The following is a 15,625-nucleotide window of genomic DNA, read 5'->3' on the forward strand; positions in this document are numbered from 1 at the left end:
ATCTTGTATGTCCTCCTGCAGCAACATCTCTGTGAAGCTGATGCCTTCTTGCTTGCAGGTTGAAGAATCTTTGGTGCGCCTCCACAATTCTTCTTTAATTCGCCTCTGTGTGAATAGAATAATGATGTTTCTGTTTCTGCCATCAACTTGTTTCCCTAAGCGGTGGACAATATCAACAGCCTCTTCTAAGTTCAAGTCAGGGGCAATCTTCTGAAGCGTTTGCAAAACCTTCACTCTAATGTTTTCGTCTTTGTCTTCCTTCACCCCTTTCAGTTTTAGGCACCACCTCATTCGGTAGCGCTCTTGTTCTCTCACTCTTCTTTTCAAGTCTTCGTTTTCTTTAAGCAGCAGTTCATTCGCATTTGCCAGTTTAACAACTTTCAGTTTGCAATCAGCTATCTCTGCAGCGTTAAACTCTACAGCCTTAGCCAAGCTGGCAACCATAGCTGCACTTTGTCTGTTTTGTTCCTTGATATCCTCCAGTTGTGCTTCAAATTTTTTGTCAAGTCCCATAATGGCTTCAAAAATAGTTTTATTGGAGATATCATCTTCCTTCGCTGAAGATTTTGTTCTTTTCTTTCCTCTGGCGGTTGTTTTCGTCTCCCTGTGAGGTGTCATGCCGAGCAGATGTCAGAATTGAGTTCAAGCAAAGTTGACTCTTTTGGTGATTACAGTTTGTCCGGGCGGGCTGTGCGTCTTATTTCATCTGCAGACACGTCGTTGGATGAGGAACAGCTCATGTTGGCATCAGTGGCAGTCAGGATGGCGGCATCTTCCAGAGGGAAGGTCAGGTCGCTGGTCTCTCTGAGCAGGACGCTGTCCACCAACAAGCCCGGTTCCACGGCTGGAGATTACCCTCCTCCGGCTGAAGCCCCCGCTTTTCCCCCGAACAGCGAGCCAGCCGCGGCGCCTCAGCGGAGACCCAAAAGCAGCGGCTGCTCCGTGCTCCTCTTCCCCAGTCAGGGCAGCCAGTTTGTGGGCATGGGCAGAGGACTTTTGAAATACCCCAACATTAAAGAAATGTTCACCATAGCCCAGAAGATCCTGGGTTACGACCTGCTGTCTCTGTGTCTGGAGGGCCCCGAGGACGAGCTGCAGAAAACCCCAAAGTAAGTGCCAGATAAATGTCTGGAAAAGGACAATAACTGCAGGTCCTGCCTTCTTAAATGTGGCCATTTTATCTTTTTTAAAAAAAAAAAAAAAATACTGCTACAGTAATATTAATTTATATTTAAAATGTGCGCACATTATGTATGAAGGTGTGGATGAATGATGCTTGTTGTAAGAAAGCATTTTGAGTGCCCAGTAGAAGAGCATCTTTCAAATGCAAAGTTTCTCATTTCAACTTTAATTACTGCACATGATTAAGGCGATAAGAGTAAATAAGGCTTCCAACAGTGGTTATTTCTTATTATCATATCTTATTTTTATTGGTTTTATCAGTAGATTGTTGTTTCACTCCCACCAAAAACATCACCGTAAATAATCTTCTGATTCTGAATGACCATTTAAAAAAATAAACAAATTGTTCTGAGTTAATTTCAGTTACGGATGTATCAGTGATGTAAATGATATATTGGTCATAATCGGGAGGCTGTTACATTTTTTTTTTTTTTTTACTTGTTTTGACTTGTCTTTCTGGGGCGATGAACTTTGCAGAAGGTAGAAAGATTTCTTTTTGGGGTTTTTTTGTGCATTTGTTAGCAAGAAGAGGCAGTCGCTTATTAAGCTTAACGCAGGAATGCTTTACAAACATTCAGAGATGGACTTACACACTTGCTTTACTTCTCTCGGGGATAACTTTGTCGGAGATGAAATGCCAGGTTGCTAGCGAAGCTCCAAATGCTATCCAGACCACCGACAGGTCCCGCATGCCACAGCCGCTCTATCACGTGATGCATACTGCTCCGACGTGCTAACGTTCTGAGGTGAGTTACGGCATGTTGCAAGTTTTGCGAGGTGATTTCGTGATATTTAATGGATCGGATTACATTTTTTATTTTTCTCCGATATCCGATCCAGTAATTTAGGTCAGTATCGGACCGATACCGATACGTAATATCGGATCGGTCCATCTCTAATTTATATAATGTCAATACTATCAAATTTATTCTGATTTATGTTTATTTATGTTCTTAGGGCTGCGCTCTTCTGGACAGAGATCTCTGATGTTGTTCCTGGGATCTGCTGGAGCCGCTCACCTAGCTTGGGAGTCACCAAACCGAGTGTTCCAATTACCACTGGGACCACTGTTACCTTAACCCTCCACATCTTCTCGAGCTCTTCTCTGAGCCTTTGGTATTTCTCAAGCTTCTCGTGCTCCTTTTTCCTGATGCTGTGCAGGGTGTACCCTGCCTCTCGCCCTATGACAGCTGGGATAGGCTCCAGCGCCCCCCGCGACCCTGAAAAGGATAAGCGGAAGCAAATGGATGGATGGATGGATGAATTTCAAATAAGCTCAATGTTTGTTTATTGTGCTTTAGTTATTTGTTGGCATTAGTTTATTTGTAAAATGATCCCATGCAATACAATTCTACTGTACTGCATTCTTTTTTGTTATTTTTATTCATCAGTCATCAACAACAAAGTTTGTTTTGTTTTTTTGGGAATGTATTTTTTCGATCTGTTAGTTTTTGCAAATAAAAAAACTTTTAGTTTTTGTAATTTCTATTTCGGATAACAGAGAAGCATATTTTTAACATAACTGCTGTGTACTGTAAACAATCGCTTTCAAGCACATTCACAGATCATTACGTTGTGGTTTATGAGCACTAGTGCTAATCATTTAAACAAGTAAATGGCCTGCATTTGTATAGCGCTTTTCTAGTCCCTAAGGACCCCAAAGCGCTTCACACTACATTCAGTCATTCACACACTGGCGATAGCAAGCTACATTGTAGCCACAGCTGCCCTGGGACGCACTGACAGAGGCGGACACTGGCGCCACCGGGCCCTCTGACCACCACCAGTAGGCAAACATGGGGTTAGTATCTTGCCCAAGGATATTTGGCATGCAGCCAGGAGGCAGCCTGGGATCAAACCACCAACCATCTGATTAGTGGCTGACCTGCTCTGCCACCTGAGCTACAGCCACCCAATAGTAAAATACTTAAAACACATTCAAGTATTCTTGACAGAATTGCAGTGTGCAGAAAAGACACTGAGTAAATACTGTATATTTCCTTCCCATGAGTATTATGTCAGTCAGTTTGATCGTCATCATTTTTACAAATGATAGAAAAATATATACCATAATAATACAATAGCTACAATAAATCACACCGTGTTCTTAAAAATGGTTGTAAAAGAATCAAACATTTATCACTAGTGTCCTTATCCTCACACTTCTATATTTTCCTTCTGCCTTAAAAATATGTTTCTGAATAATCAAAACTAAATGTAAATGAAGATGGTGTAGAAGCTCTAAACTAGCTTCAGTATAGCTTTATATATATTTTTTAAACTGCATGTTAACTACACTTTTTTTTAAATGATAAGTTAAACTGCTGTTGGACAGTTAGACCTGTGAGTAGTGTCTATAAAATTTCTGTTATTAAGAATAGCTTGCAGCAACATATAATACTATATGTTGGATAGTTTGGTTTATGTGATCTGTTCGGGCTGATGTGAGTAAATGAGATGTACATATTTCAGTGCTTTCCTCTTTATGCCTTTAATAATGAAGATTAAAAAGGATTTAAAAATGGAGGATTTAGTGTTTAATAGCACATTACAGGGTTTCTTTTATGGGTCTTTTTTTTTTTTTGCATGTGAAAGTTTCTAAAAAAGCAGAAGTACTAATGAGGAGGTTTTTGTCACTGTCTAAATCACTGTGGTACAGCTGCACTGGCAGAGTCATCCCATGTCTGACAGTAATACACTGCAGAGTCTCCTGTCTCTGCTCGCTTGATAATGAACTGGTAATCAATGTTTGATGAGGACTTAGAGTTGAATCTGTCTGAGGAGAATCCTGTTCCAAAGCTGGGTGAGCTGCTAGAATGATAAAATCTTAGAACATACTGAGGAACCGTTCCAGGAACTTGTTTATACCATCTAACAGAATTCCCATCATCTCTCTCTATGTTACAGTTGAGAACAACTTCTTGACCTGGAGAAACTGTGTGGACAGCAGGTGTTTGGGTCAACACAATCACTGCATCAACATCTGCCAGGAAACACAGAAAAAATAGAAGTTTAAAGTTTAGCTCTAAATATGGACTAAAAAATGGAATAAGAAGATCTTACATGTTAGAGCAGTGATGAGAGTGCAGAAGGTCCACAGCAGGTTGTCAGTGTGAGGTGTAAATGATCTTTACTGTTTAGAGATGTGAGTAGGAGAAGAGAGCTGGAGCTTATAAAGAGGAGAGGCAAACTAAAGGAGGAGGAGATTAAAGAAAACTATTTTCACTCATAGATTAAATGATTCATGAGCAGTTTCACATTGTTGTTCATTGTTGTTTCCGATTCATATTCATCATTCATGCTCAAGTCTGTCATAAAATAATATTCTTGAAAAAGTTGTTGTAGCTGTTAGTGTGGCTCTCATTTTGGCCTTCTGTTGCTGTAGCCCATCTGCTTCAAAGTCAGATGTACGGTGCTCCCAAACATGCTCTTCTGCATAGCTTGTTTTGAAACATTGCACCAAAAACTGCTGCTCGCTGGATATTTTCTCATTTGAGTCCTCCATCCCTGTAAACCCTAGAGATGGTTGTGCAAAAAAATAATCCCGGTACATTAACAGTGTCTGAAATACTCACGCCAGTCTGTCTAACAACAATAACCATCTCACATTTAGTTATCTTTCTTCTTTATTCTGATGAACGGTTTGAACTTCTGCAGTCTGTCTTGACTATATCTAGATATGTACATTGCTAGCTTCAAGTTGCTAGATATTAGCTATTTGGATCACTATAATAAGTACTGGAACAAGTGTCCCTAATAAAGTGGTTGTTGAATTTATGTACCGTGACTGTACTGGAGTATACATTAGTTGGTGCCACGTTCTCAGTTTTTTTATATTTTCTTTGCCTGCTTTCTGATGCATAGAGTTTCATGAGTAACAATTTGCTTTTCTCCATTACATTAGTTATGTAACGTTTCCAAAAGTTCCTTCATATTTTATTTCTAAAAAATGTTTGCACTACATTAGACCTGCATTAATGCAGAACTGTTTCCAAAGTTAGTAATGTTTTGAGAATTGTTTTTTTTTTTTTGATGACTCTGTCTTCATAGGGTGGTGAAAGTTTTACATTTATTCATTATCATGTTTTTTAGAACTGATTGAAAAGTGCTATGACTTTTCTGCTTTGAGAAAACTGCAACACATTATCTGCAGTTGGTGGGTTAACACCGAGTTGCTTGATCTCTCAGTTATCAGGATGTGGAAGAGTGTCAAAAAGCAGAAGTATTAGTGAGGAGGTTGTTGTCACAGTGTAAATCACTGTGATGTGTACTCCTTAACAGAGCTGTCCCATGTCTTACAGTAATAGACTGCAGAGTCTCTCTCCTCCACATTGTTGATGATCAAACGATAATCTGATGTTGACTGATGAGTGGATGTGAATTTTGGAGAGGAGAACCCAGAGCCATAGCTTGGAGATGTATTTTCATGATAAAAATACAGCACATACTGAGGAACTCCTCCTGGAATCTGTTTGTACCAATAGACATAGCTATCAACAGTCCCCAGGTTACAGTCCATGGTGGCTGTCTCTTCTTTCCTCACTGATAAAACAGGAGGTTTCTGTGTCAGCACCGTCACACCACTCACACCTGCAAACAACAAGAAGACACAAGGTCAAGAGTAACACACTGACAAATGAATATAAAATGGGGTTTAAGCTATACTGTAAGTAAGACTCTTTACATGTTAGACAAGTGATGATTGCACAGAGAGTCACCAGCATGTTGTCAGTGTGGGCTAAGTATTCAGTGGAGAGATGGTGGTGGAGAGGTTATTTAATACAGCTAACAGGAGGCGGAGCTCTTGCCTGTATTATTAGTACTATTACTGTCACGGTCCTGGGTCATTTTGACCCAGCATTTTCAGTTCTTACATTCCTTTGTATTATGGTTTGGTATTCTGATCCTTTTGTTATGCTTTGTTTATTAGTATTATTCTATGTTCTTTGTGAGGGGTTAGTTCTTGGGTTGTGTCAGTGCGTCTAGCTTTGCTCCCCGTGTCTCGTTAGCCCAAACCCTCTCAGCTGTGTCTCCCTCCTGTTTCTCATTCCTTGATGACTCCCTCAGTGTATTTAAGCCCAGTGTGTCCTTGTGTCAGTGTCGTGTCGTTAATGTCAGTTCACCCGCAACCTGCTGTGTGTTTTGTCTCCAGCAGTTCTTTTCCAGTGTTTGAGTCCTTAGTTCCTCTGTCCAGAGTTTTGTTCGTCTTTTGGGGAGTTTAATTTAGTGAGGTTTTTCCCCAGCAATAAAGCTGCACTTTAAGTTTTACTTCCGTGTCTGAGTCCTGCATTTTGGATCCACTTTGCCTGCCTGCCACACTGCACATCATGACAATTACTATTATTGGTGCTGTTTTACGCTTGTCTACTTAAGGCAGGCAAGATCATCCATTTTTTTTTCTATGTATTTGTTTGTTTCTTACATTGGAATGGTTACATTCTCCACGTCCTAAATGAAACAGGATTATGCTTGGTTATATTTGATCCTTTTTTTTGTGCTTTATTCAGAATTTTCAATTATATGTAAACTTTTGAAGCAATGTAAAGTAGACAATTTCAGCTTTAGCGCTATTCTCTGACATCAAAATTTATGGTTTCCACAAAAATGCAATCATCTAAATATTTAAAAATGAGATGAAACTGTAAGATGAAAGAGAAATCTGCACATCTGCAGCCATTTCAATAGGAAGAGGTTGTTAGATAGAATGAGCATAATTAATAGATGAACAGAATTTAGATGGAGATATTTGGAGGAGTAAGTACAGATCTTGTTATTGAACTTTATTGAATTGCTGAAATCTTCATACGTCAATGAGACCAGACTTATTGTAAAGGTGATGCCCAGTTGATGGTGAAGATCCAGTGAAAGCAAACTCTGAAAATACAGAAAATATCTACAGCAATTCAAAACTTTCAAGCTATTTTCTGCTTTTATAGATAGTTGATACTTTATAAATGAGATACTGAGGCCTGTAGGTGCATCCTGAAAAGAAGTTACAGACCTGGACTCAGTTTAGTCTTTCTTAACAGCACATGAGATGTGCAATCAGAGAAAAAATGTAAACAGTATTCAGCTAATTGTTTCAGGATGATCATAACTGAAGCATTTCCAGTAAGTAGCAGCTCTGTTTTATTTTACAGAAAGCTGATACTTCTTTATTTACATGAGGTTAGAAATGAGTTGCGGAAACTTGCAGGTGCATCCTGGGCAGGAAGAAACAGAAAAGGGTCGAGGTGATGCTTCACTAACTGAGTGTGAAGGGGGTTTTTTGTAACTAGCAAGTCTGCAACCAGCTTTTTAAACAAGTGAAACATGTGCTTCATGTACAACAAATTATGAAATGATGCTCTCTAGTGTACAGATATTATTATAATATTTATTCATTCAATAATTGTGAGAATGGCTGAAAGACTTTCAAGAGTGATGTGATTACAGTTAAACTCCAAAGATAGAAAAGTATTTTCTTATTAAACTTTGCCATAACTCAGAAATGGTGCACATGTTGTATATTAAGCCTTTTAACTTGCTTTTATATGTAAATAACTGTAGTTTCTGTGACAGCACTAAATAGGTTGACAACAGAAATCAGCAGGTTGTCTTTGTGATAGTGATAATTCATATTTCCAGATGACATACAACTAGAGAACAGGAAGAAATTGTTCTCTATAATATGAATACTTTGGAAATGTAGTTCATCCAATTTAGGTCTTGGCAATTATATGTGCAGATTTCTTTCTAAAATTTGTTTCAATCCAAAAATTTAAACAGAATTGAGTGAGAACTTAATAAATCAGGTGATTACCTGAAGTTGAATCTTTCAAACAAGAAAAGAATCCATCAAAACTCTGCACAACTGTGGATCAAGGGTGTCCTGCAAACTCTTGGTCAATGCTGCCATCTGTCTCCTATTAGTGGAGGTATTTTCCATCAGTTCTTTGCTGGCTTTAACCCAACTGAACAGCATTGGAAAGTAGTTGTACAACTGATGAGCAAACAAAAAAAATTAATTCAATACAAATCACCAGGTTATCAGATATGCTGTACTTGCATTTTTAATTACAGAAGATATTGTATGACTAGACATGAACTCATTGCTAGATTAATACTCCTAAATATGATAAAGTTGCCAATCCTGAGATATCATTTTATTATTAGTTTTGGATTTAAGGAAAAGGAAAGTGAAATCATGTTGACGGGTATCAATTATATGGTGATATTTTGTGATGGCTAAATACTAGCGACCGACCAGTTGCTCTAACACCTGTTAAAGTGTTTCAAGAAGCTGGTTCCACACCACATCATGTCCTGCCTGCCACCCACACTCGGCCCACTCAGATGCAAAGCTAATAGATCAGCTGAAGGTGCCACTGTTACAATACTCCACACCACCAAAACAATAAGAAAACCCTGAAAAAAAAACCTCCAAAAGGTTATAAGCATTGGGAACTACAGCAGGAACTATGAAGATGAAGAAAAGAAAAGGAAAAGGACAGTAAAAAGCAGGCACAAATGAAAAGACAAATTAGTCTTTAATCTAATTAGAAACATGTAAAGTATGCATTTTACTCTGTAATTCAGTCCACATTAAAGTCAAGATTTTCACCCCTAAAATAACCACTGCAAACTTATTACAATGTTACCGTCACTAACTGCCAAGTGACATCTGTGCTGTGGACAGGATGCACCTTTTTTTTAAACTAATTTCAAACCATCAGGTTTTAATGTTGTCGATAGAGGAAAAGAATCCAAAACAAGTCCAAAGGAATCAAAAATATATGCCAAATGGAGTCGTTGCCAGAAAGCACTAGAATATCCTCAGGGACACAGAGCCACATTACACACAGCAACAAACTTGCTGTGTGTAAAAAGACTTGACAAGGTGTCCTGAAACTTTTCGATGTGTCCCTGCTGCAACACACCTCAATAACACGAGTAGGTCATTAGTAAGACTCTATAGAACTTGACTGCATGCTGAGGTTGTAATTCACCCATTTGATTCATGTTACAGCAGCTCATGAGTTAATGAACATGGTGCAATAAAAGCACTTTTAGAAGTACATTTTTCAACGAGTCTTTACTTCACTTTAACTTACTTGAGTAGGGTTAGGGGTTGCTGCCTCAGCATGCAGCCATGTGAAGTTCAAAATGGCCAAGGGCCAAACCCCCTCAGTCATTGTAGGGCATTTCCCATCCATCACTAAGTGCTTCTCGACCTTCAGCACACCTATCCAAGTGGGACTGAAGACAAAACTTGTTAAATTCTCCTCAGCATACTGGACCTTTGTTTTCCAGGCCCTCCTGTCAGTAACAGCATGTTTACATGGATACCTGCAGAAGGAGAAGTTTGATCGTGTTCAAGCAGTGACACACTTAGGGCTCCCCAAACCTCACTTTAACCGGTGACTACCCTACATTAATGTAACAGAAGGTTTAGTTACATTTCAAAGCCTGTACGTTTTCCACCTGAATCAGTACTTCAGATTTTGACTGGGTATTTTTTACACAAGTGTCTCTACTTCTATTTGCATAAAGAATGTCTGTACTTTCGCCGCCTCTGCATGAATGCAACACAGAAACACTTTTGCACAAAGAAGGAACTGCGTTCACCTAAAGCAGGGGTGCCCAATCCCGGTCCTCGAGAGCTACCATCCTGCAGCTTTTAGATGCATCCTTGTTCCCACACAGCTGAATCACATGAATGGCTTGTTATCAGGCCTTTGCCAAACATGATGGCATGCTGAAGAGATCAAACCATTTGATTCAGCTGTGTTGGAGTAGGGATGCATCTAAAAGCTGCAGGATAGTAGCTCTCGAGGACCGGGATTGGGCACCCCTGACCTAAAGCATTCATGAAACTTTCTAATAATAGGTCACAGAGTGCCACCTGGTGGCATAACACAGCTAATGCAACAACCAACTGCAGACAAAGTAGAACAGTATTATTTGCTACCCGAAACGCTGTAATACTAGGACCATAGGTCTAAAACAAACTACACTATAATCAGTGAGGTCAAGGACATGGACAACAAACTGTCATGGTGCCTCTGTCCTCTTTGTCTCCCTCTTGAGCACTCTACCTCTCCTCTGTTATCTGTGGGTGTGCTGGTCTATGTGCAATAGTGTGACTCATCCTAGTTTCCTGTCTTTTGTGTGCCACCCTGCTATCACCGATAACTTTATTGGAGATGCCACTAAAAGGAGTGGTTAAGCAATGGATTTAAAAAATAAATATATAAATGATATATATGTATGCATACAGCTGGCAACCTGGATTAAACCTGTAGAGAGAGACTTAACTGATATCTAAACACCAAATGAGTGATGAATGGTCCTGTTTAAATAACCAGCTAATGATAAAGTGCTAACTGAATGAGAAGAAGTGTATATATTGAATAATTTGTTCATTTAGAAATACAAATATATGATTAATACAGTGTGTTTAATGCAGACTTTATAAAATTGTTTGTTTGGTTTTTTGCAGCGTCCTATAAGTGAAGAACTTCAAGTCAGAGTGAAAGTTTTGTTTAGGAAATAGAAGTGCTCCTGACAGTGGACGTGCTTGTGTATGTGAGGGGAGAAGGAAGGATTAAATGATCTCAGACTGGAGAAAATGTTCTTTCTCTAAATGGTTCCGTTGTGTAGTGGGTGATGATGAGCCAAAAATGCAAGCATACCACTTCCTGACACAGCAGCTATATCAGTCATGTGATTATTTTATTTATTTATTTAGTTATTTTACAAAAAAAAATACACTCACCGATACAGGGTTTCACTCTTTGTGCTTGATACATACATGCACGAATGCCACTGTATTATTGGCCCTATCGTCACATTTACCTGTAAAGAAAACTTATCTTTGTCCTACTGTGTGCAGATAACTGTGGAGAAATCCTCTGAGAGTTCTGGAGAGACTTTCTGTGGAGAAGCTGAATCTGGGAGAGTCACTGAAACTTGGGAATTGGGATCATCACTGCTGTGGATTTTGTGTTTGGATTATTGTTGCACTACACTTAAATAAAATCAGTGCTTCGCCTGGTGACACGTTGACTGTGGTGGCTAATTAATGGTTACTAAAACATTCCCAGTCTGGGGCAATCTCATACATGTGGCTTATATTTCTTCATGTATTCTAAGTGAGAGGATGAGACCCACAGGTGCATCCTGGGCAGGAAGAGGTGGAGGAGTAGAGAGGTGATGCTTCACTGAAGTGTGAAGATTTGCAAGCTGCTGCACAACCAGCAGTTTAAACCAATTACATGTGTGCCTATGTATACTTAGAATTATCAAATGCTGCCACCTAGTAGACAAATATGATAAAGCATGCATTTTCAGAATTTTACTTATGTACTTTATGTATTTTATATTGATTATACGAATAAGACTACTTGCATAATTCAAAAATGATTAAATTGAATTCTCCTGTGTGTGTTCTCTTTACTAAATTTAACTGAATCTCTTCACTGGTCTGAAGCTCAGCACTGGATGGAGGGAAGACCGTCAGGACAGGAGGAGGGAGGCTGGAGCCTGAAAATTAATAGGTGTTCAGAAACCAGAAATGAGGTCTGAAGTAACAGTAAGTGATGTAGACAATAATCTGAAAAATCTATAATAATAATAAAAATAATAATAATTTCATCTAGAAAATCTGGTGCAGCAGAATTTTTTTTACACATGAAAAGGAAAGACTCTTTTCCCAAAAGCATCAGCTCTTTTTTTAAATCATTACTGATATTATTAGTAGTACTCTAAAATTATACAGTAACAGTATGATCGCTTAAATAAAATAAAATACTTCAGACACAATCAGATTTGATGTAAAACTTGGCCATATTAATAAGGTCAGATTGTAATGTTTTAACTTCATATATTAACTTCAGTAAACCAGTTAGCAATGGGAGTAGATTGAATACAAGCATTTTTTTCTTAAAAAAACAAAAAACTAAACTTACAAATTTTTAAGAAAAAATGATATTGTATAAACAGTTCAAAATCAGTTTCTATGCACTTTAACTAAGCATCTGCAGATAAACGCACTCAAAACATTTATATTTTTAATATTCAGTCCCGATCAAAAGATCACTTGAAAGATGGCAAAAAATCATATTTTGCCTGGATCTTAACAAGGTTTCCAGCTTCAACATCCAACAAGGATAAATGGGAGTGCGACAAAACATTTTTTGAACATGCAATTTCTTGAAAACAACGCTTAAACTAAAAGAGGCTGTTTTACAGCTGATTAAAAGTTTAGGACCACATGCCTTTAAAAGGCCTAATCTGTGCAAAAATGTGGATTCATTGTCATTTTCTGTCAGGTTGTCACACTGTCATGACGTTCTGATGGCAAAGGCCAAAATATATACCCTTTTTGAACGTGGTCAGGTTGTTGAACTGCATAAGCCATAAGCAGGGTCTCTTGCAGCATGCCATCACTGCTGAGGTAGGACGCAGTAAGACAGTCATTTGAAATTTGTTAAATGATTCTGAGGGTTTTGGAACAAAGAAGTCAAGTGGAAAACCCCAAATAATCCCCCCTAGCACTGAGCTGGAGGATACAATTGGCTGTCCGTCAAGACACTGGACAATTAACGCCGTTACTGGTGCCGAATGCCCCCCGAATAACCATCAGGCGGCATCTGAGACTGAAGGGCTTCCAAAACAAAAAACGTCTTCAATGTCCTCGTCTCCTTGAACACCACAGAACTGACCATTTGGACTTTGCAAGAGAGCACCAAACATGAGACATTGAAAGATGGAAGATAGTTTTAATCTCTGAAGAGAAAAATGTAACCTTGATGGTCCTGATGGTTTCCAACGTTACTGCATGAGAAGCAGATCCCACCTGAGATGTTTTCTACGCGACACAGTGGAGGGGGCACCATAATGGTCTGGGGTGCTTTTTCCTTCAGTGGAACAATGGAGCTTCAGGAGGTGCAGGAGCATCAAGCGCTTTAACTAACATTTATATTTATTAACAAGTTGTCTGTTTTTATTTTGATGCTTTTGATAATTAAAAGTTTCTTACAGTGTCACTCTGCTTTAAAACCAACTAACAATTGGAATAAATTATCATAAATCTCTTCAACATATTGTGAAGATCGCTCTTTGCCATCTAGTGGTGAGAGAGAGAATTAGGCTGTGCATGCGACTTGTATATAGCTGGAATTAAGTATGGGACAGCACAACCAGTTATTAGGTTTAGGGGCAGTTCCTTGCACACATAGGGTCAGGCAGGTTTAGATACCCCCCTCCTTTTTAATAAATGAAATCATCACTTTAAAACAGAATTTTGTATTTTCTTGCATTATCTTTATCTAATATTAAAATGTGGTTGATGATCTGAAACATTTAAACAAAACAAATATGCAATAAATAAATATGGACGAAGGGGGATAAAAGACTTTTATTTTACTAATTAATTCTGGTTTTGGACACAGTAAAACCAGCCTTTTACCATTCTGTGCAAAAATAATTAACATGTGACTTCAATTCCCAGCGCATTTTAACAGTGACAGGACCTAATCATGAAACCATGATAGACCAAGCTACTACCTTCTATGGAGTGTATGGAGGCTGTTGAGCGTCCTTTCTTTGCCTCCTCCTGGGCATGCCTTGTTTCCAAAGCAGACAGTAAGGTAATGCAAATGACTTCAAATTAGGCTAAAACGTTTTCATTTAAGGTTGATCATGACCCAGTGCACGAACGGTCGCGCGCTTGCTCTACCAGCATTTTTTTTTTTTTATTTAAGAAACGATTTTGTCAAGTGCGTCAGAGAACCCTTGGTCATTACGGAAGTCAAGCTAATTCCGTCATTAAAATAATTATAAAAATAGGTCTCTTAGAGAAACTATGTGATTGACTTCTTATTGTGAAAGTCTTAAACGGAAGTAGTTCTACAAACCTGGTCACTTGACAGTGGTGCAAGATGTCGCTCAGTCTTTCTTTACCGAAGCTGAATCCCAAATGCGCGTCGCTTACCGTCGCATCTTTTTAAACCCAAATCAACTGTTTTGCCATTAACTGGCATGTTACATGTAGTACAAGGCAGGGCGTTTAGAAGGTTTTTATTTTGAAAGAAACACACATGGGATATTTCCAAATTTTTTGGAACAATCCAGATTTTAGAGTGTATAAAATCGGTGTAAATAACAGAAGGCTTTCACTCGGTGACCGAGTAGATGAACTGATTCTGTCAAAAGATAGCCGAAAGAAAGAAAGCGCGTGGCATGATTCATGATTTTAGTGTTCAAAAAGTCAACACACAGATGTGTTCAAATGGAAACGACTGTCAACATCTGTCTCCAGGTCTGCTCGAGCTGAAGGTGAAGCAGGATTTTCGGGGGGCTCTCTATGAGGTGTGCTGGAATAAAATGCTGCGCATTATTGCTTCCGTTAGAGGTTAGGCTTCTTAAATTACACACGCACCTGAGTCAGGAATTTATTTTCTGACCCTTGTTTTCGGTTAGGCATTTGCTGTCTTCTGAAAAGCGACGAGGAGGATGGTCTTTGCTCTACATGTAATTGTCATGTCTTCGGCTTTTTTCAATCCCAGTTTTGCCTTCAGTTCTCACTTCGACACAGGTAAGGGTCAAAGGAGGATTTCCTATTTCTAATAAGAATGTTTATCCGTTCACTGGAGAGCTGCTCGTTATTTATGTGCTTTTTATGATTTGCTTGAGTGATCACTGTTGGTAATATGTCATATATCATATGTACATGCATTTTCTTTCTTATCCAACAGTAGCATCAATAATATACCAGAGTATGTCGTGAAAAAACACAATGATCCTAAACCCTTACAGTCTATATATGGGTGGTTTTTTTCACTGTCATATCATAGCTTGGTGAAAAGAGGGTTAAAAGTTATACCTGCACTGAACCTGCATAATCCTACCTACACATACATCCCTGCAGTTGTGTGCATGCATGTAGTGTATGTCTGTGCTGTGATCAGGGTGTGCGCCTGTAGGCTGACTAATACATTACAGCTATGCATGGTTCTGCTGTTTGAGGTTGCAGTTTTTGGTCCTCATTTGGATGCAGCATTTAATCGTCCCCAGCATGTCAAGTGACGGGATCTTGGCAAAGGTGAGCCCGTGTGCTGCTGCAGTGTTTTGTGACAACTGAGCAGAAAGACAAGCCCTCACACAGGATGGCAGGGATTGAATTAGAGCAGAATAAATAACTGTGTACAAATGTAAACAGGACTAAGAGAGTCCCTGCACTGGGTGCAGTGTGCTGAGCATACAAATGACAGCACTGAGCACAGTGGCTCTCAAGTTTCAGGCTCTATCTGTCCTCCCCACTCTGGACACTCTCAGTGATCCCTGATCCATTTCTGTCCAATTATTCCACCCTCTTCTATGTTCCCGTGACTCTCTCCATGTCTTATTTGGTGTCTCTAAGCTCTCTTGTCCTTAAGTCCAAACGTAGCACAAAAAGGGG

General features: G+C 39.1%; 1 protein-coding gene across 2 annotated transcripts in view; it reads left to right on the plus strand.

Annotated features, from left to right (window-relative positions):
- The first annotated feature begins 14,133 nt into the window (after positions 1-14,133).
- Positions 14,134-15,625, plus strand: part of aatka (apoptosis-associated tyrosine kinase a) — a 30,357-nt gene continuing 28,865 nt past the window's right edge. The window contains exons 1-2 of one of the 2 annotated variants that reach the window (XM_085404090.1): positions 14,134-14,535; positions 14,647-14,761. In XM_085404090.1, coding sequence (XP_085260216.1) covers positions 14,680-14,761 — 82 coding nt within the window. In that variant the 5' untranslated portion in view covers positions 14,134-14,535; positions 14,647-14,679. Of the gene's footprint in view, positions 14,762-15,625 lie in introns of both variants that reach the window. The other variant, XM_085404091.1, reaches the window with a different exon arrangement.

Source organism: Rhamphochromis longiceps, linkage group LG4 (assembly GCF_057381845.1).
Source record: "Rhamphochromis longiceps isolate RC_006_pf linkage group LG4, R_longiceps_female_GT1.1, whole genome shotgun sequence".
NCBI lineage: Eukaryota > Metazoa > Chordata > Actinopteri > Cichliformes > Cichlidae > Rhamphochromis > Rhamphochromis longiceps.